The 20,390-nt window shown below is 43.7% G+C and overlaps 1 protein-coding gene across 5 annotated transcripts in view; it reads right to left on the bottom strand.

The window, feature by feature from the left end:
• Positions 1 to 314: 314 nt before the first annotated feature.
• Positions 315 to 20,390, bottom strand: part of SLC35D1 (solute carrier family 35 member D1) — a 64,796-nt gene continuing 44,720 nt past the window's right edge. For 4 of the 5 annotated variants that reach the window (XR_014808042.1, XM_021096493.2, XM_084964755.1 and 1 more), the window contains one exon: positions 315 to 5,091. Coding sequence is in view for 3 of the 5 variants with exons in the window: in XM_021096493.2 (XP_020952152.1) it covers positions 4,983 to 5,091 (109 nt within the window). In the remaining 2 variants the exon portion in view is untranslated. Of the gene's footprint in view, positions 5,092 to 6,048; positions 6,883 to 20,390 lie in introns of those variants that run through there. The other variant, XR_014808041.1, reaches the window with a different exon arrangement.

Raw genomic sequence — 20,390 nt, 5'->3', positions numbered from 1 at the left:
TAGAAACAAAACCAAATACTATAACATAAGGTGTTCCCATAGCTCTTATATGAAAAATTACACATGCGCACGCACACACAGACACACATACACACACATGCATGCACGCATGTGCAAAAAATTACAAGGGTTTAGGAGCTATGTACCAGGAACAAAGACCAAATATATATTCCTATTAAAAATCATACTACCACAATGGTAAATGTATTATTACTGGGTCTCAATCCACAAATCTGGATGCCATCCTCTTAAATTCGGACAGACGTATGGCTCTTGACCGTCTCTGTAGGCACTTAGAAATTTTAATACACGTGTTGAAGAAAAAGTTATTTATTGGATATCTTTACAAAAATATTTAGGCACATAATTTTCATATTTATGTCACCTGATTTACATATCGCAATCCTCAGTACCTTTTAAAAACACTAAAATGGTCATTTGGTAAATAGAATCTATATTGAAAAAATACTGTGATAGGCCAACGTTTGTAGACAAAAAAAAATCAGTTGATCATCAGCATGAGAAAGAAACATTTATGAACAAAATAATCTCTAAAAACATTTTTTGTGAGACAAAAATCTAACCAGTAGATTTCCTTTAAAAAAGTATTTTCAAAAAAGAAAGCTTAAAAAGAAGACCCACCGTAGAGTATCTCCTCATTCCACGATGAAGGGGCATGGTACGAAGAAGAAGCAGGAGATGGGTTTAGAGAACAGTGATGGCGCCAGAGGTTCACAAAGGCCAGCGACTGAGATGAAGCTGGACTCAAGCCAGCACGAAGTTAATGCATTTAATCGGGAGAAGGGGAGAGCGAATGTCTGACCGACCCAGGGGCTCCTTTAGGGTGGCCAACGGAAACCTATAACTGAATCACCCTTCTGAAGTGTCATTGTCTTCCTCTAAGATAGAAAATAATTTTTCTTTTTTGAAATGTATCAAAATATGCAAATACTTTTTTTTTTTTTAAAACAGGTGGAGGCACCTGCACCACACAAGAGTCACCCATGATTATATCAAGTAGGTATTTTTAAAAAGACCGTGAACAGAAACTGTTATTTAAAATGCATTCGAGAAGCAACAAAATAGAGGGTCGCATTTTAAAAGGTAATTTACACTGCCCGGGCCTCTAGCATTGAAGGAGCGCAAATTAATAAGAGTCTTACTCTTTGCCTCTAGTCTCACCATGAAATAAAGGACAGTGACATTTGCTGAGTGCCTAATATGTACTAGGCATTGTGCTGAGTAGTTTGCATCTGTTGTCTCATTTATTCTGAATGTTATTATTCTCCCCCCAGGGAAGGACAAATCAATTACAGCCCTGTTCATAGGAAGAACCAACATGACACAGCCCTGGGGAGGCAGGATACGTGCAGGAGAGGCAGGAGGGACCAGACTATGGGCACAATTCTAACAGCCTGGCACTCAGGGCTAGAGGACTAGTGTGAATCCCCCCTTAGACTAAAAAAGTGCTTCATTCAGCTCTGTGGGGGAGACACCCCTCGGCAGCGACGCTGACAACTGCGCAGGTAGCTTTAACTCATAAATCTGCTTCTTTTTCTCAACTAGAGTCTGGCTAAAGAATTACACATTCCTGGAGAACAAGATCCATGTCCTCGTCATCTCAGCTGCCCCAGAGCTTAGCATAATGCCTAGCATAAAACAATCTTCGCTCCCTAATCAAAACCATAATAACAAAAGCAAAGGCAGGCCCGCCCCAAATCCCGGGCACTATTCCAGACGGATCCAAAGTGAAACTCTCCTGTTCTTTCCGGGAAGACCCTACATCAGTATCACTGATGTGAGCTTTCCACGCATTCCTGGTACATAAGGACCTCAGAAAGCCTGCAAACATACTTTTCTTTCTTAACCTACAAGGCACGTTGGATCCTGCTAAGGACTGACTCAAAGAAGCAACAGCCATAGAAAGGAATTTAAAAAATCATGGGCCATTGGGCCATGTGTCGCCTGGCCGACCAGGGTTATTCAAAGTAATCTGGCACGGACTGGAAAACAGACTGGCCAAAGAGGGCTTTGCTGTGCCTGACTCAAGAAGAGGAGCCAGTGGTCACAGAATGCGGCTTTCAGGATTCTCACCACAGCTCCTCTGTCTCCAAGGGCAAATGAAGGATTTAACTCTATATGGTCTCTTTGTCTCCCAGGTGGTAGCTAACAGGCCAAAGAATGCTTGTCTTATAAGATGCTGGAATACCAGGTAAATCTTTTCATGTTCTATAATCAAGGCTGCAAATCGACTTCAACATGGTTGGCTGGGAGTTTCGGCATTGTCGCTGCCATGGCTTAGGTTTGAGCCCTGGCCCAGGAACTGGTGCATACCATGAGCACAGCCAAAAAAAAGCAGCCGGCCAGTCTATTCAATCTCCCCCTTCCCCAGGCTTCTTCCTCTTATCTTCAAATGCTGGTAGCTGGTGAAGCAGCCACCAAGGAATCAACAGGGACAAGGACAAAGCTTACACTGCTCTACTGCTTCGAGTCGGTCAGAAAGTTCAGCACAGGCCAGGGGCCCTGAGGTCATGTTCATTTAGGGAAGCTATAACCACACATGATTTCCTCAAATAACCCCGGAGAGATGGCAGATCTTCAAGGGAACCTGAGCCCCAAGAAGAAGCTCAACCCCTGATGGGGTTCTGGCCCAACACCTCTAAACGCAACCGAAGGCCTTTCATGCTGAGAAATTCTACCGCACAAACTACTTCTAACATCAAAGCGTCCTCCTTCATGTGGCTGATGGAAGGAGGAACAGAACTGCTCAAGTCAGCTCTCATGGCAGCTTTTCACTGTCCCCCGGCAAAATCCGGCGGTGGCAAGTAAAGTTCATAGCCAGAAGTGCCTGTCACCTGAGGCCAGCCTGAAAGGGAGATAAAAGCTCTCGCCTGTGGAGTGACTCCCCCTGATCTGCAAAGCCTGTTCCTCTTCGACTCCATATTCAATCAACCAGCGCCTCCTTGAAAGACTCGAGCTAGCTCGGCTGGCACCCCCATTTTCTCACTCCCTCAGAGAAGAAGAGCAGTTGTCAATGGCAGCATGGTTTCGGGGAAAAAAACAGGAATTTTGACTTATCATCAAGTCACCTCACTTTCTCTGAGTCTTGCTTTCGTATCAATAAAAATAGGGACAATTAGACACCATAAAATGTCTTGCACAGAGTATCCTTTTCTCCCGGCTTGAATTTTCTCCGCTCACAAAATACTGGAAACCAAGTTACAGGGAGCCTGAAACTTAGGAGCCAACCATGAGGCTACTTCTAAGGACCCAGCACCAAGGGCCAAGCTTTGATGCCGACAAACTAAAGTCAGGGAAATATACGAATATGAAAACGACGGCAACACGATCCTTTTTCAAAAACAGAAAGAAATCAAAACCTTCTGGGTCTCCCGTTGAGGCATCAAAACATGAACTGCTTAGGTCAACAACGCCCAGTAAACTGCGAACCTAATGAAATGGAAGTACCCAACCTCTTGCACACTGACTGCACAGCTGCCTGAGAAAACACGCCACCTCCAAAGTCAACAGGTGTCTTAAGCCAAGTCACACTACTGTGTGTGAGTTAACACACCCGACTCACCCAGAGAGGCAACTCAGGCAACGTCCACCCACAGCTGCTCTCGCAGGAGGCAGCCCAGCTCCCGAGAGGAGGGAGGATGTGTAGGAAGTGACCGAGAGATGTGGGACGGAGGTGGGAGGGTCCACAAGAAAGAGGGATGCTGCTCCGTTTAAGCAGAAGGGAAGGTGCTGGTTCTGACACTGCTGCTGCCAAAGTCCGAGCCTCCACAAGGCAGAAAATCTCAACTGCCTTTCCTCTCAAACCAAGGTATTCAGAAATGGAAGACAGAGCCGCGTGGATTCCAAGAGGAGGAAAAAGAGGAGCAACCAAACCCAGAGGCAGGAAGCGTGGCGAAAGAGATGGTGCTCACCTGCTTGCTGTTTTTCCCGGAGAAGAAAGGCTGAGCTGCGAGGTTTACGACGGCAGCTTTCCCCGTGCATTTGAGCTACAGTGTAGGATTCAGTTTCACATCGCTCTGGGCTGAAGACAGAGGCTTTTAAACCCATTCCCAGACCTGCGCTTTCTGAGAGCTGAAAAGTTTCCATGACTTGTTCCTCGTCATCACGTCTTCTGAATAAACCAACAGAGCTAAATTCTCGGTGTCACCCTTGGTCACTACAGCGGAAGCAAGATCAGGCATCTACTCCAACAATATCCTACCCCCAGCACGGAGCACAATGCCTGGCACGTATCACATACTCAATACGCTTTAGTTGAATGAGTGACTCAGATGAATAAAAGAGTAAAAAAGGCCTACTTCCTCCATCCCTTCATCATCCCCACCCCACCCCACAAAGAGGGAACAGGATATTTTCAAGGAACATACACTGCTCATCCCGTGAGTTCTCAGGGAAGCCAATGTGCAAACTCATACACAGCAAAGCCGCACCTGTTTCTTTAGTGCCAAAGGTGTCATCTCTGGCGAGAGCAGTGATGATATCTTTATGAAGAAAATGCAATCGCTCAGAAAGAAAATTCAAAGCAGAGGAAGTCAGATACTCAGCTGCGTTTCCAGCAAGAGGAATGCGAAGCTGCCTCCAGACGCAGCAATGGTGCGACTGATGAGGCTCCGGCTGGAGCGCTTTCTATCTGCAGCTCCCAGGGACACCTGGATGATCAAGCTATGGAATAAACTATTTTCAAAACATGGATGTTTCACCGTCAGCATCGAAGAAAAATAAATTAAAAAGCCCAGTACGTTTTCCAGTCTGATATAAATTAATTCGAATGGCATATTTAAAAGAATCAGTTGTAAGTTTCTCTCAAAAGATTTAAAAAGGCAGCAATCAATCCTCGGATTGTACAAGTGCAAAGAAACGGTATGTCCTCCGTAACCAAGACCCCTCCGTATCTGTGTAGGAAATGCCAGCGTCCCGAGCTGATCATAAACTTGGCCGAGGTGGCTGAAGCAATCCTCAGGTCATACTGCTCCTTTCCCCTTATTGTCCAGCTTGTTACTGGCCTCCGACTGTTTGCTCAGCTGCTCCTCAGAGAAAGTGATATAGGAATACACCAGGCTCCCAGCAATACTGCAAAAGAGAAAACCGCCATCAGGGAGGAAGGAAGGAAGGGCAGATATAACGGAGACCAGGGCAAGGGTGGGAGCTGCCTTTATACCTCAATAGCACATAAAATTAAAACATACTACAATTTCATCACCCAAACTAGAGACATTGCTGCAGCGTGGTATACACTGTTGTTGATGCTTTAGGAAAATGAATGTTTGTACATACTTGCCAGCAGGAGGACCAATTTTTTTTTTTTTTTGGTCTTTTGTCTTTTTTTAGGGCCCCACCCATGGCACATGGAGGTTCCCAGACTAGGGGTCTAATCGGAGCTACAGCCGCTGGCCTACACCACAGCCACAGCAACGCGGGATCCGAGCCGCGTCTGTGACCTACACTACAGCTCACGGCAATGCCGGATCCTTAACCCACTGGGCGAGGCTAGGGATCAAACCCACAACCTCATGGTTACCAGTCAGGTTCGTTACCCACTGAGCCACGACGGGAACTCCAGGAGTGCCAATTTTATACAACTTTCCTGGAAGATAATTTGCTGAAATAAACACCTTACAATTCTGCTTGTCCTTTGATCTAGCAATCTACTTCATGAATGAACTGTATATATCTTCAGAGACTTGTAGACAAAGTATTTACCACAAAATTTATAACTGCAGAAAATTAGCTAAAGGATAAATGTCCTTCAGTAGGGAATCACATAAATTCATAACAGTATACCAGGCATCCATCGAAATGATATAAAATGAAAACCGGCAATGACATCTAAAATGAAAAAATAACCTCACAAGACATTAAAGACTTGCCCGATCCCATTTTATTGAAATGAACATAAACATGTACGTCAGTATACATCAGGAGTTCCCGTTGTGGCACAGCGGAAACAAATCTGACTGGTATCCAGGAGGATGTGGGTTCGATCCCTGGCCTCACTCAGTGGGTCGGGGATCCTAGGCCGGCAGCTGAAGCTCTGATTCAACCCCTAGCCTGGGAACCTCCATATGCCTCGGGTGCGGCCCTACAAAATAAATGAACATCAGAATAGAAATAAGTCTGGAAGGAACAAAACAGGAATATATTAACAATGATTACTGTGGACAGTGAGGCTATAGGTAATCTCTTTTCTATTTGTATTTTCTATGTTTTCAAAACTAATCATCCAAGACAAAGAACTATTATTTTTTCATACAAATAAAAAACTGTCTCCATCCGTAGGTGAATACAGAGATGTGGGGAGATTCACAGAGCTCGCTTCTCTGCACCTAGAGTCAATTCACAATGAAAACCGCACCATCTGCGCCCTCAGCCTCTGAGTCGCTTGTTGCTTCCCCTCACACTTGTCAAATCACACCGACCACCAGGAGGGTTCGCCTTTGGGGACAGTGATTACTCTTTTCTACTCTCATGTGGGGTCTTCAAGCCCACCTGGGCTGCAGCAGCCTCCTGCCCCCAAGTTTTAAACAAAGAAAGCTGGAGGGGCTCAGAGAGCTGACACGCTGAACTGCCCGCAGCCCTCCCACCAAGCCTGCCACCCAGGACTCCCTGGGGTCCCCAGCTGGCAGCCTGGTCCGTACTCTGCTTTCAGATGTCCCTGCCCAGGTCTGGCCTCCACCTTCTACCTGACCACCTGACTCATACACCTGCTGCTCATCTGATATCAGTTCTAGTCTCCTCTGGACTTGGGCATCCCAGTTCCAGGGCAGCTCCAGGAAGGAAAGAGAAGCCCGCCTCCTGCAAGTAAGGAAGCAGGATCATCAAATGATGATTAAGTCAGGGCACTTAATCATCAAATTGCGACCACTGGGAGTTCCCGTCGTGGTGCGGTGGAAATGAATCCGTCTAGGAACTGTGAGGTTGCAGGTTTGATCCCTGGCCTCGCTCAGTGGGTTAAGGATCCCGCGTTGCTGTGAGCTATGGGGTAGGTCACAGATGAGGCTTGGATCTGGCATTGCTGAGGCTGTGGCATAGGCCAGCAGCTACAGCTCTGATTAGACCCCTAGCCTGGGAACCTCCATTTGCCACGTGTGGGGCCCTAAAAAGCAAAAAAAAAAAAAACAAAAAACAAAAAACAAAAAACAAAAATTGCAACCATTTATTGATGTCTACCACGTGTCAGGCATTTCACATGCAATACCCCTGCAAGGTGCTCATTTTACAGATGAAGAAACTGGGTCCCAGAAGTCCTACGTGAACGTGCTTAGGGTCCCAGAGCATCCTCACGGGGGACCAGAAGAAAACCCAAGTCAGTCTGATTTTCTCCACTGAATGGGCTTCCTCCCTCTGGCTGCTGTTCTCCGGATCCTTATCGTGTTCCCTTCAGCCTCCCCACTTCCCAAGGCTCTTGAGAGTGCCCTGCACAGGCTTGGCACTTTGCGGCAGCACAACAAATAACTGCCGAACTTGTGCAACACTATAATGTACACCTGTAACATATAATAGTGTACAATAACGATACTTCAACAAAAAATGTATTAGTAAGAAAATAATAAGTGCGGAACGGAGTATGTGCAATGGCTCCATTCAAAGGCGGGAGCCTCATGACCTCATCTTTGAGCAGATGTTGAAAGCTTTGTCTTTCCCTTCATCTGGTACCTTTCTTCCGCATTTTTTTTCCCTCTTTTTTTTTCTTTTAGAATCTGATTTCTCTGATGCTTAGAGAAGCTTCTCCCGTTTTGCTAGTGCATCAAGGAGATGAGCTCCTTGGTAGCTGGGCTAGGACCCAAGGAGACAGATGGCTTACGGCCACTTTCCCGGCCAAAACGAAACATTCTTTGAGGTTCGCAGGTACACGTACATGACAGTCCATTGCCCTTTGCTTCCCAACCCACCCGCCCCGCCAAAAAGGAGACTGGCTGCTCCACCTTTCACCCACCCTCCTCTGCATCCCCCCTCCCCCGACAACCTAAAATATCATAATGCTCTATTTTTTTCCTGTCAAGACATTCTGCTATGTTCATATTCAGCCGATTCCACCTAAACAGAAATAATGGGGCAGTGTAGGAGAGCAGACGACAAAGAATGCCCTGGAATTCACTCTGGACTTCCTCCTGATGGGGATCCTGGGCCCTACACCCCTGTTAGTGTAGCGAAAAAAAACATGAACCCTTGGTTCAAATCCTGAATATACTGCTAGCTCTGTGCTGTTATTAATTTCTCTGGGATTCTATTTCTGTATTAATAAAACAATACGATCTATCTAGGCTTGTTTGAGGATTGAGATATATATAAAGAACCAAGGAGGGGGAGAGGGAGGGAGTGGGATGGACTGGGAATCTGGGGTTAATAGATGCAAACTCTTGCATTTGGAGTGCATAAGCAATGAGATTCTGCTGCATAGCACTGGGAAGGAGCATGATGGAGGATAACGTAAGGAAAAGAAGGTAGATATGTATGTGTAACTGGGTCACTTTGCTATATAGCAGGAAATTAACAGAATGCTGTAAATCAGCTATAATAGAAAAAATAAAAACCATTTAAAGGGGAAAAAAAAAAAAAAAAAAAGAACCATGCTCTAGGAGTTCCCGTAGTGGCACAGAGGAAACGAATCCGACTAGGAACCATGAGGTTGCGGGTTTGATCCCTGGCCTTGCTCAGTGGGTTAAGGATCTGGCGTTGCCGTGAGCTGTGGTGTTGGTTGCAGATGCGGCTCGGATCTGGCGTTGCTGTGGCTCTGGCATAGGCTGGTGGCTACAGCTCCAATTGGACCCCTAGCCTGGGAACCTCCATATGCCACAGGTGTGGCCCTAAAAAGACAAAAGGAAAAAAAAAAAAAAAAAAAAAAAAAAAGAACCATGCTCTAATCCTGGCATAGAGTAAGCAACCAGGAAATATTTATTCCCTTTTCCCCTCACCCTTCCAGGTCAGCTCCGATACTCACACACCAGAAGCAAGATGCCCTGTTAACAAAGGCAGAGTGGAGTTCCCGTCGTGGCGCAGTGGTTAACGAATCTGACTAGGAACCATGAGGTTGCGGGTTCGGTCCCTGCCCTTGCTCAGTGGGTTAACGATCTGGCGTTGCCAGGAGCTGTGGTGTAGGTTGCAGACGCGGCTCGGATCCCGTGTTGCTGTGGCTCTGGCGTAGGCCGGTGGCTACAGCTCCGATTCAACCCCTAGCCTGGGAACCTCCATATGCCGTGGGAGCGGCCCAAGAAATAGCAACAACAACAACAACAACAAAAAAAAAAAAAGACAAAAGACAAAAAAAAAAAAAAAAACCAAAAAAAAACAAAGGCAGAGTGGTGGAGGAAGGACATTCATCCCGATGCAAGAAAAGAACATACTGTTGCCACAGAGTTGTTTAAATAACCTGAGCAAAAGGACAACGCTCCCTGCAGATGTTTTGGTTAACTCTGGAATTTATTAAAGAACACAGACTGTTCAGATTTTAGCAAGTTCTAACATGAGGCAATAATAAAAGGCTTTCACCTCATGTTCATTCTTGACTTGATTATTATCAAATATTTACGTTTTCAGAAATGGCCATTCCTGAATCACCTGAAGAGAAGTAAATATTCATCAACAAGGATACTACGTGCCAAGCAGTGACGCGTTAATGCTCTGTAAGAATATCAATTGCTTCCTAGCACCTTTGAGAATGTGGAGAAACTGGGAGGAGGGGATGAGGTGGATGGAGAAAAGAAAGGGAAAAGCTCTAATTTGGGAGGAAAATTACACATCACTACTAAATGGTTCTGAATCAAGATCTTCTGTTCTGGGGTTCCCGTAATGGCGCAGCGGTTAACGAATCCAACTAGGAACCATGAGGTTGGAGGTTTGATCCCTGGCCTCACTCACTGGGTTAAGGATCCGGCATTGCTGCCATGAGCTGTGGTGTAGGTCGCAGACGCGGCTCGGATCCCACGTTGCTGTGGCTCTGGCGCAGGCCGGTTGGCTACAGCTCTGATTCGACCCCTAGCCTGGGAACCTCCATATGCCGCGGGAGTGGCCCTAGAAAAGGCAGGGAAAAAAAGAAAAAAAAAAAAAAAAAGAAATCTTCTGTTCCTTCAAAGAACTTCTCACTAATTAATTGGCTCCATAAATGTCCACATTAAAGTTGATGACCTCCAACACTTTGGCATTGGTATTGATACAGGCAAGCATCCTAAATATTCATTTTTTAAAAATCTTATGCTGCCTACAAGAAACTCACCTTAGGACAAAGGATACATGTAGATTGAAAGTGAAAGAGTGGGAAAAAATATTTCATGCCAACAGAAATGACAGGAAAGCAGGAGTTGCCATACTCATATCAGACAAAATAGACTTTAAAACAAAAGACATAAAGAAAGACAAAGAATGACACTACTTAATGATTAAAGGATCCATCCAAGGAGAAGATGTTACTATCGTCAACATATATGCCCCAAATATAGGAGCACCCAGATACGTAAACAAATATTAACAGACATAAAGGGAGAAAATGATGGGAATACAATCATAGTAGGAGACTTTAATACCCCACTCACACCAATGGATAGATCCTCTAGACAGAAAACCAATAAAGCAACAGAGATCCTAAAGGAAACAATAGAAAAGTTAGACTTAATTGATATCTTCAGGACACTACATCCAAAAAAAATCAGAATATACATTCTTCTCAAGTGCACATGGAACAGTCTCAAGAATTGACCACATATTGGGACACAAAGCTAACCTCAACAAATTTAAGAGCATAGAAATTATTTCAAGTATCTTCTCTGACCACAATGCCATGAAACCAGAAATCAGCCACGGGAAAAGAAATGAGAAAAAACCTACTACATGGAGACTAAACAACATGCTACTAAAAAACCAATGGGTCAATGAGGAAATCAAGAAGGAAATTAAAAAATACCTTGAAACAAATGATAATGAAGACACAACCTCTCAAAATCTATGGGATGCTGCAAAAGCAGTGCTCAGAGGGAAATTTATAGTGATACAGGCCTTTCTCAAAAGAGAAGAAAGATCCCAAATTGACAACTTAACCCTCCACCTAAACGAATTAGAAAAAGAAGAACAGGAGTTCCCGTCGTGGCGCAGTGGTTAACGAATCCGACTAGGAACCATGAGGTTGCGGGTTCGGTCCCTGCCCTTGCTCAGTGGGTTAACGATCCAGCGTTGCCGTGAGCTGTGGTGTAGGTTGCAGACGCGGCTCGGATCCCACGTTGCTGTGGCTCTGGCGTAGGCCAGTGGCTACAGCTCCGATTCAACCCCTAGCCTGGGAACCTCCATATGCCGCAGGAGCGGCCCAAGAAATAGCAACAACAACAACAACAACAAAAAAAAGAAAAAAGACCAAAAAAAAAAAAAAAAAAAAGAAAAAGAAGAACAAAAAAGACCTAAAGTCAGCAGAAGGAAGGAAATTATAAAGATCAAAGAAGAAATCTATAAAATAGAGATTCAAAAAACAATAGAGAAAATTAATAAAACTAAGAGCTGGTTCTTTGAAAAGGTAAACAAAAATGACAAACCCCTGGCTAGACTCACTAAGAAGAGGAGAGAAAGAACTCAAATACACAAAATTATAAATGAAAAAGGAGAAATCACAACGGATACTGCAGAAATACAAAAAACCATAAGAGAATACTATGAACAACTATATGCCAACAAATTTGACAATCTGGAAGAAATGGACAATTTTCTAGAATCTTACAGCCTGCCAAAACTGAATCAAGTAGAAACAGACCAACTGAACAGACCGATCACTAGAAATGAAATTGAAGAAGTCATAAAAACACTCCCTACAAATAAAAGTCCAGGACCAGATGGCTTCACAGGAGAATTCTATCAAATATATAAAGAGGATCTGGTGCCCATCCTCCTTAAACTCTTTCAAAAGGTTGAAGAAGAAGGAATACTCCCAAAGACATTCTATGATGCCACCATCACCCTCATTCCAAAACCAGACAGAGATACCACCAAAAAAGAAAATTATCGCCCAATATCATTGATGAATATAGATGCAAAAATTCGCAACAAAATCTTAGCCAACCAAATCCAACAACATATCAAAAAGATCATACACCATGAGCAGGTTGGGTTCATCCCAGGTTCACAAGGATGGTTCAACATACGCAAATCAATCAGCATCATACACCACATTAACAAAAGAAAAGTCAAAAATCATATGACCATCTCAATAGATGCACAAAAAGCATATGACAAAGTCCAACATCCATTCATGATCAAGACCCTCACCAAAGTGGGTATAGAGGGAACATGCCTGAACATAATCAAAGCCATTTATGAAAAACCCACAGCAAATATAATCCTCAATGGGGAAAAACTGAAAGCCTTCTCACTCAAATCTGGAACAAGACAGGGATGCCCACTCTCACCACTGCTCTTCAACATAGTTTTGGAAGTCCTAGCCACAGCAATTAAACAAACAAAAGAAATAAAAGGCATCCATATAGGAAGAGAAGAGATAAAACTGTCACTGTATGCAGATGACATGATACTATATACATAGAAAACCCTAAGGACTCAACCCCAAAACTACCTGAACTGATTAATAAATTCAGCAGAGTAGCAGGATATAAGATTAACATTCAGAAGTCAGTCGCATTTCTGTATACCAGCAATGAAATATTAGAAAAGGAATACAAAAATACAATACCTTTTAAAATTGCACCTCAAAAAATCAAATACCTCGGAATACACCTGACCAAGGAGGCAAAGGACTTATATGCTGAGAACTATAAAACTTTAATCAAAGAAATTTAAGAAGATGTAAAGAAATGGAAAGATATTCCATGTTCATGGATTGGAAAAAATCAACATTGTAAAAATGGCCATACTACCCAAAGCAACCTACAGATTTGATGCAATCCCTATCAAATTGCCCATGACATTTTTCACAGTACTAGAACAAACAATCCAAAAATTTATATGGAACAACAAAAGACCCAGAATTGCCAAAGCAATCCTGAGAAACAAAAACCAAGCAGGGGGCATAACTTTCCCAGACTTCAAGAAATATTACAAAGCCACAGCCATCAAAACAGTGTGGACCTGGTATCAAAACAGACAGAGAGACCAATGGAACAGAATAGAGAATCCGGAAATAAACCCTGACCACCTATGGTCAATTAATCTTTGACAAGGGAGGCAAGAACATAAAATGGGAAAAAGAAAGTCTATTCAGCAAGCATTGCTGGGAAACCTGGACAGCTGCATGCAAAGCAATGAAACTAGAACACACCCTCACACCATGCACAAAAATAAACTCAAAATGGCTAAAGACTTAAATATAAGACAAGACACCATCAAACTCCTGGAAGAGAATATAGGCAAAACATTCTCTGACATCAACATCATGAATATTTTCTCAGGTCAGTCTCCCAAAGTAATAGAAACTAGAGCAAAAATAAACCAATGGGACCTAATCAAACTGAAAAGCTTTTGTACAGCAAAGGAAACAAAAAAGAAAACAAAAAGACAACTTACAGAATGGGAGAAAATAGTTTCAAATGATGCAACAGACAAGGGCTTAATCTCCAGAATAAGTAAGCAACCTATACAACTCAACAGCAAAAAAAGCCAATCAACCAATGGAAAAATGGGCAAAAGACCTGAATAGACTGTTTTCCAGGGAAGATATACAGATGGCCAGCAAACACATGAAAAAATGCTCAACATCACTGATTATGAGAGAAATGCAAATCTAAACTACCACGAGATACCACCTCACACCAGTCAGAATGGCCATCATTAATAAGTCCACAAATAACAAGTGCTGGAGGGGTTGTGGAGAAAAGGGAACCCTCCTGCACTGTTGGTGGGAATGTAAACTGGTACAGCCACTATGGAGAACAGTTTGGAGATACCTTAGAAATCTATACATAGGAGTTCCCGTGGTGGTGCAGTGGTTAAAGAATCTGACTGGGAACCATGAGGTTGCAGGTTCGATCCCTGCCCTTGCTCAGTGGGTTAACGATCCGGCGTTGCCGTGAGCTGTGGTGTAGGTTGCAGATGCGGCTCGGATCCTGTGCTGCTGTGGCTCTGGTGTAGGCCAGTGGCTATAGCTGTGATTCAACCCCTAGCCTGGGAACCTCCATATGCCGCAGGAGCGGCCCAAGAAAAGGCAAAAAGACAAAAAAAAAAGAAAAAGAAATCTATACATAGCCCTTCCACATGACCCCACAATCCCACTCTTGGGCATATATTCAGACAAAACTCTATTTAAAAGAGACACATGCACCTGCATGTTCACTGCAGCAGTATTCACAATAGCCAGGACATGGAAACAACCCACATGTCCATCAACAAAGGATTGGATTCAGAAGATGTGGTATATATACACAATGGAATACTACTCAGCCATAAAAAAGAATGACATAATGCCATTTGCAGCAACATGGATGGAACTAGAGAGTCTCGTACTGAGTGAAATAAGTCAGAAAGACAAAGACAAATACCATACGATATCACTTATAACTGGAATCTAATATCCAGCACAAATGAACATCTCCACAAAAAAGAAAATCATGGACATGGAGAATAGACTTGTGGCTGCCCGATGGGAGAGGGAGGGAGTGGGAGGGATCAGGAGCTCAGGGTTATCAGATACAACTTAGAATAGATTTACAAGGAGATTCTGCTGAGTAGCATTGAAAACTATGTCTAGATACTCATATTGCAACAGAACAAAGGGTGGGGGAAAAAATGTATACATGTAAGAGTAACTTGATCCCCATGCTGTACAGCAGGAAAAAATAAAAATAAAAATAAAAATCTTAAGCAATTCTCCATCCGCCTCGTATTCAGGTTCTAGTGCTACCACCTACTCATTCACTGAGACTTGCTGTGGTAGAGAGAGCCAGGAGAGAAATAGAAGAGACAAATCGACAGTGCCCTGCAGACTGGGGTCTGTCAGGGCTGAACAGGGCCCCTTCCCCGCTCCGGTCCATCCTGATCTTCCAAAGCCACGCAAATACCGCCTACCTCTCCAAGACCGACACGGCCTTGGACGTATTTACCAGCTTCGGACGATCAGATGTCCATCCTACAAACATAAACTAAAGGTGCCTTCAATATGGCAGCTCCATGGCCAAGGACGAGAGTCCCAAGGAACAGGCTGTCTTCATCTCCCCTGCAGTGGACACGTTCGTTCCCATGTGCAGCCAGGGAGGTGTGCCTCTTAGATTGGACCCCCGCCTTCTCTATTCCAAATGTTAAAACATGTCAACCCACACAGAACCTACGAACCAAGACAGTGTGACTTCTACTGCTATTTCTAATACACACGTAATTTCCTTTTTTTTTTTTTTTTTTTTTTTTTTTGTCTTTTTGCAATTTCTCGGGCTGCTTTCTGCAGCATATGGAGGTTCCCAGGCTAGGGGTCCAATCGGAGCTGTAGCTACCAGCCTACACCAGAGCCACAGCAACGCAGGATCGGAGCCGCGTCTGCAACCCACACCACAGCTCACGGCAACGCCAGATCCTTAACCCACTGAGCGAGGCCAGGAATCAAACCCACAACCTCATGGTTCCTAATCGGATTCGTTAACCACTGTGCCACGACAGGAACTCCAAATACACCTAATTTCTGCCAAATAACGGAAACAGGGCCCCTGAGTACATTCTGCCTAGAGTGACCAGGACACCCCATTTTCACTCCCCACACAGCAGCTGCCGGGGACCCTTTTCTCATCTTTTTTTCACCAGCCAAATAAAGCAGAGCTACGCTGCCTCTTGATCTTCCAAACGGGAACAGGTGACACAGGGGTGAACAAAAAGCACTGAACTGTGGACTCTGACATTTACAAAACTCTGTGATGTGGGGCAAGTTACTTACCCGCTCAGAACCTTGGTTTCTGCCTGTGAAACGGTGATTATGCACAGGATGGAAGTGAGAATTAAATGATATAATTTATTTCTCTAACAACATTATACATATATGTTAAATTATGACTAAATTATAGACTCAATAGGACAACGGATTATTTTCAAAAGGTTAATTAGCATACAAAGGACATCCAAGAGGGGAAAAAGCCAAAATGCTAAGGCACACCAGGGACATACCAGGGGCTAATACTGCCAAGAAGCAAAAATGAGAAAGGGGTTTTGGCCATTGTTGCTTCTCTCCATCTCCATGGCTACACACCCATTCACCCGGAAAATCAAGGAGTCCTAAGCATAGCAAGGCCTTTCTGGTCTTGGTTATCCCAAGAGGCCTTCATTGTCTTGAGAGTAAGCAAGCTTTGAGCTAACCTCTACCATCTGCAGTGAATAGTAACTCTCAGAATATCTTCCTAGTTGGGTATTCACTCTTCTTGTTATGAGATATTCAAGGCACCCTGCACTCTGGCACCAACCTACTCTTTTCCCCTAGCAGTCAGGCCTCCATACCTGCAGATATGAAACTCACAGATACAGAGTGCTGACTACGGGACTTGAGCATCTGCAGATATGGGTATCCACAGCAGGTGATGGAACCAATTCCCCGAGTACTCCAAGGGGTGACTCTATCACCCCCATGAAATACCTCCTGCTCTGGCTACACCGGGGTACCTACTCCCCAGCTCCCAACCAGCACCTGCAATTTCAACTCCCCACTTCTGCTTTTGCTCACACAGGACTCCAAGGCTGGAATACCCACCCTTCTCTTTTCCACCTCCCCAAATCCAACCCACTGGCCAAGGCCTGGCCTAAGCATCCTTTCCTCAATGAAATCTCCCAAGCACCCCTGTGTGATTTCAGTTCCTGAGACCACCCCAACTTTTATTACCAGGCCAGTCTGGATTGCTACTTTGTGACCTCTGTGTGGTGCTAGCTGTTCAAAGCTCTTTCGAGGGAATGTATTAAGGGCCTTGGCATTGCTGTTGTTAATGCCATATAAATGCCTAATGTTATTATAAATGCTATATAATTCCTAGATAAATGAAAGCCGTTACTATTAATATAAACATTTCACACTTCCCCTCCCCCTCTGGCCTCGTCTCTTCGCAGGAGCCAGAGTAATCCTAGTACAATGAAATCAGATCGTGCCACTGCTCTATTCGAAATCCTCCAACTGTCTTCCTATCTCTTAAAAGTGGCCCCTGATCTGCCCTCACCCTCACCCTATTACCTCGATGGCTTCGCTCCCTCCAGCCACACTGGCCTCACTAGTCTTGAACACACCAGGCACACTCCCCCTTCAGGACTTTTTCACCTGCTCGTATCTCCAGAAATCAGTATGACTCAGCCACTCCATTTTTTGGGGTCTTTACACAAAATGCAACCTTCTCAGTTATATATACATGTTTTTCAAAAGACTCTTCACTAGAAAAAAGTTAAAGAAGAAAACAAAGGGAGTTCCTGTTGTGGCTCAGTGGTTAACGACTAGGAACCATGAGGTTGCAGGTTCAATCCCTGGCCTTGCTCAGTGGGTTAAGGATCCGGTGTTGCCGTGAGCTGTGGTGTAGGTCACAGACATGGTTTGGATCTGGGGCTGCTGTGGCTGTGGTGTAGCCCGGAAGCTACAGCTCCGATTAGACCCCTAACCTGGGTACCTCCATGTGCCACAGGAGTGGCCCTAGAATAGGCAAAAAGACGGAAAAAAAAAAAAAGAATACAAACCTAAAAACTTGTTTCCTACCTTTTTGTCATTTAATATTAGTTTTTAATTGTTTGTTGTTTGTTTTTGGTTTTGGAAAGGAAGAGGTTTCTCTTACGTATTTAGAAACAGCTCTTTTTTGCTTTCCCGACAGCTTTGATACTATTCCCCAACATGGGGCTGAGTCCAAACTATTCAAGCATTTCTACTCCTTTTTTTCTTTTCTGCCTCTCCAAAAACCTTAAAAGGTGGGTAGAGGACTCCCATCAGAACTTTCAAAAAGATAATGTATCTTATATGTGTCCCACACCTGGAAGAAGTTCCTTCAAACATCATCAGTCTCCTGCAAAACAACTTTAGACCTAACAACCACATGGCACAGTTTCCCAGGACCGCCTCAAAACCAGGCAGAACTAGGAAAGACAGTTCCAGCTCAAAAACTGAGTGCAGGAGTTCCCGTCGTGGCACAGTGGTTAACGAATCCGACTAGGAACCATGAGGTGGCGGGTTCGGTCCCTGGCCTTGCTCAGTGGGTTAAGGATCCAGTGTTGCCGTGAGCTGTGGTGTAGGTTGCAGACGCGGCTTGGATCCTGTGTTGCTGTGGCTCTGGTGTAGGCCGGCAGCTACAGCTCCGATTGGACCCCTAGCCTGGGAACCTCCATATGCTGCAGGAAGCGGCCCTAGAAAAGGAAAAAGACAAAAAAAACAAACAAACAAACAAACAAACAAACTGAGTGCAAGGAAACTGAGCTCCTGAAAAGTGAGCTATAAATAGCTAGTGGCAGTACCCATTACAGAAAACAGATTTTTTTTTTTTTTTGATGTATTCCATTTCAGTGCTCAGAATTCTGTAAGGAATTATATATAATATAACCAAGGGCTAGCTAACCACCCTACATCCCATTCAAAAGTCCAAGCTATTCTATTAAGATGCCAGTTATTTAACTCTATAAAAAGCCTGGTAAGAAGTTCCCACTGTGGCTCACTGGTTAACGAATTTGACTAGGAACCATGAGGTTGCAGGTTCGATCCCTAGCCTTGCTCAGCGGGTTGAGGATCCAGCATTGCTGTGAGCTGTGGTGTAGGCCAGTGGCTACAGCTCCGATTGGACCCTTAGCCTGGGAACCTCCATATGCCACGGGCGCAGTCCTAGAAAAGGCAAAAGACCAAAAAAAAAAAGAGCCTGGTAACTATTATAGCAGCAGCAACCAACTGATAATATAAGACATGTTATCTCTCTCCAAATGACAGAGCCACTAAGCACAGGAAAAGCTCATGTCCTTCCTTCAGGACAAGCCTGGAACCAAAAGAGTCTGCTAGGATGGAATTACTCAGGAGAAGCTTTGTACCAGGAAGCAACACATCTCTCTAAGGAAACAGGCAAAGGAGTTTAAAATGAAGGAGGGGTAGATTCAGGTGCTGGGCCGAGGTTGCTCAGGAACCAACTAGCTAGACTCTGAGCTGTACCACAGCCCACCCCAGAAATTTTGGCCTAAGAAGCTACAGTGAAATGGGTTGTGTTACACAAAGGGAGGCTGACTTAAGAGCAACCAGTATGATGACATAGTCTGAAGGGATATGAAATCAAATCAATTCAATCATCTATTCACCATTTACTGCTAGTCTGTGGTTAAGAATGAAAACTTGGAAGGCAAATCATGGATTGAATATTTACCAGCTACACAATGTGAGTCAAGTTTCTCAGGGTCTCTAGGAAATGGAATATTCATGGCATCTCTCTGCAGTACTTGGGACAATGCCTAGCACAAGACTAAGCATAAAAAATATTGCCTGGTATTTTATTACTCTTATTACTGGTTGAAGGCCTATATGGACCAAGCACTGATAAATCCTGACACAACTGTAAATAAGTGATTTCTGCCCTCAAATAACTGAGAATCTAAAGTGGTGACAGGCACATATGGTTTATATGAGCTACATTACATTATAATTCTCAGTCATGTACTCAATGATAATTCATTGAGGGGTGAGAACTTGGACTCTGGGTTAAAAGCCTTGCAAGATGACTCACTAGCTGTGTGACCTTGGCAAATGTATGAGGGAATGACTGCACCATGTCTGTGTGGAGCTGATGCCTGGCACACAGAAACAGGCTCAGTGCATGTCTCCACAATGCATTGAACTTACACTTTCTAAGCCGCAGCATTCCCATGTGTAAAACAGTGATAATAACAGGATCTCAAAAGAGTATTATGAAGAATTAGGCAATTCAACAGAGAGAGGACAGTACTTTGAGTAAAAGTTACTAAAACAATTGGATATCCTCATTAAAAAAAAAGTCAGTGAAAAAACATTTATCCAGACCTTATACTACATATAAAAAATACCCAAAAAACAGGCTATATGCCTAATTACAAAGCCTAAAACTTTACAACTTCTAGAGGAAAATATAAAAGAAAATCTTTGTGACCTCGGGGTACACATAAGACGTCTTAGATGTTTGAAAGCACAAGGCATTAAAAAAAAAAAAGAAAAAAACTAATAGATTTCATCAAAAATTTTAAATTTTGGTCTTCAAGAGAGATTAAGAAAATGAAAAGCAAGCCAAGACTGAGAAAAAATACTTGCAAATCACACATGTGATAAAGGATTTGTATCCGCAATACATAAGGAACTCTCAAAACTTTTTAAAAACTCAATTTTCAAAAAATGAGTAAAATATTTGAATAGCCATTTTACCCAAGAATACCTACAGATGGCAAAAAAGCACATTCAAGGATGCTCACTATCATCAATCATTAGGGAAATTAAAACCATAATGAGG

This window comes from Sus scrofa, chromosome 6, assembly GCF_054392235.1.
Source record: "Sus scrofa isolate SSC_HxYL_T2T_F1_AM1 chromosome 6, Sscrofa_HxYL_maternal_Yorkshire_Landrace_v2.0, whole genome shotgun sequence".
NCBI lineage: Eukaryota > Metazoa > Chordata > Mammalia > Artiodactyla > Suidae > Sus > Sus scrofa.
The sequence above is the reverse complement of the archived record's forward strand: the minus strand, read 5'-3'. Positions and strand labels throughout refer to the sequence as shown.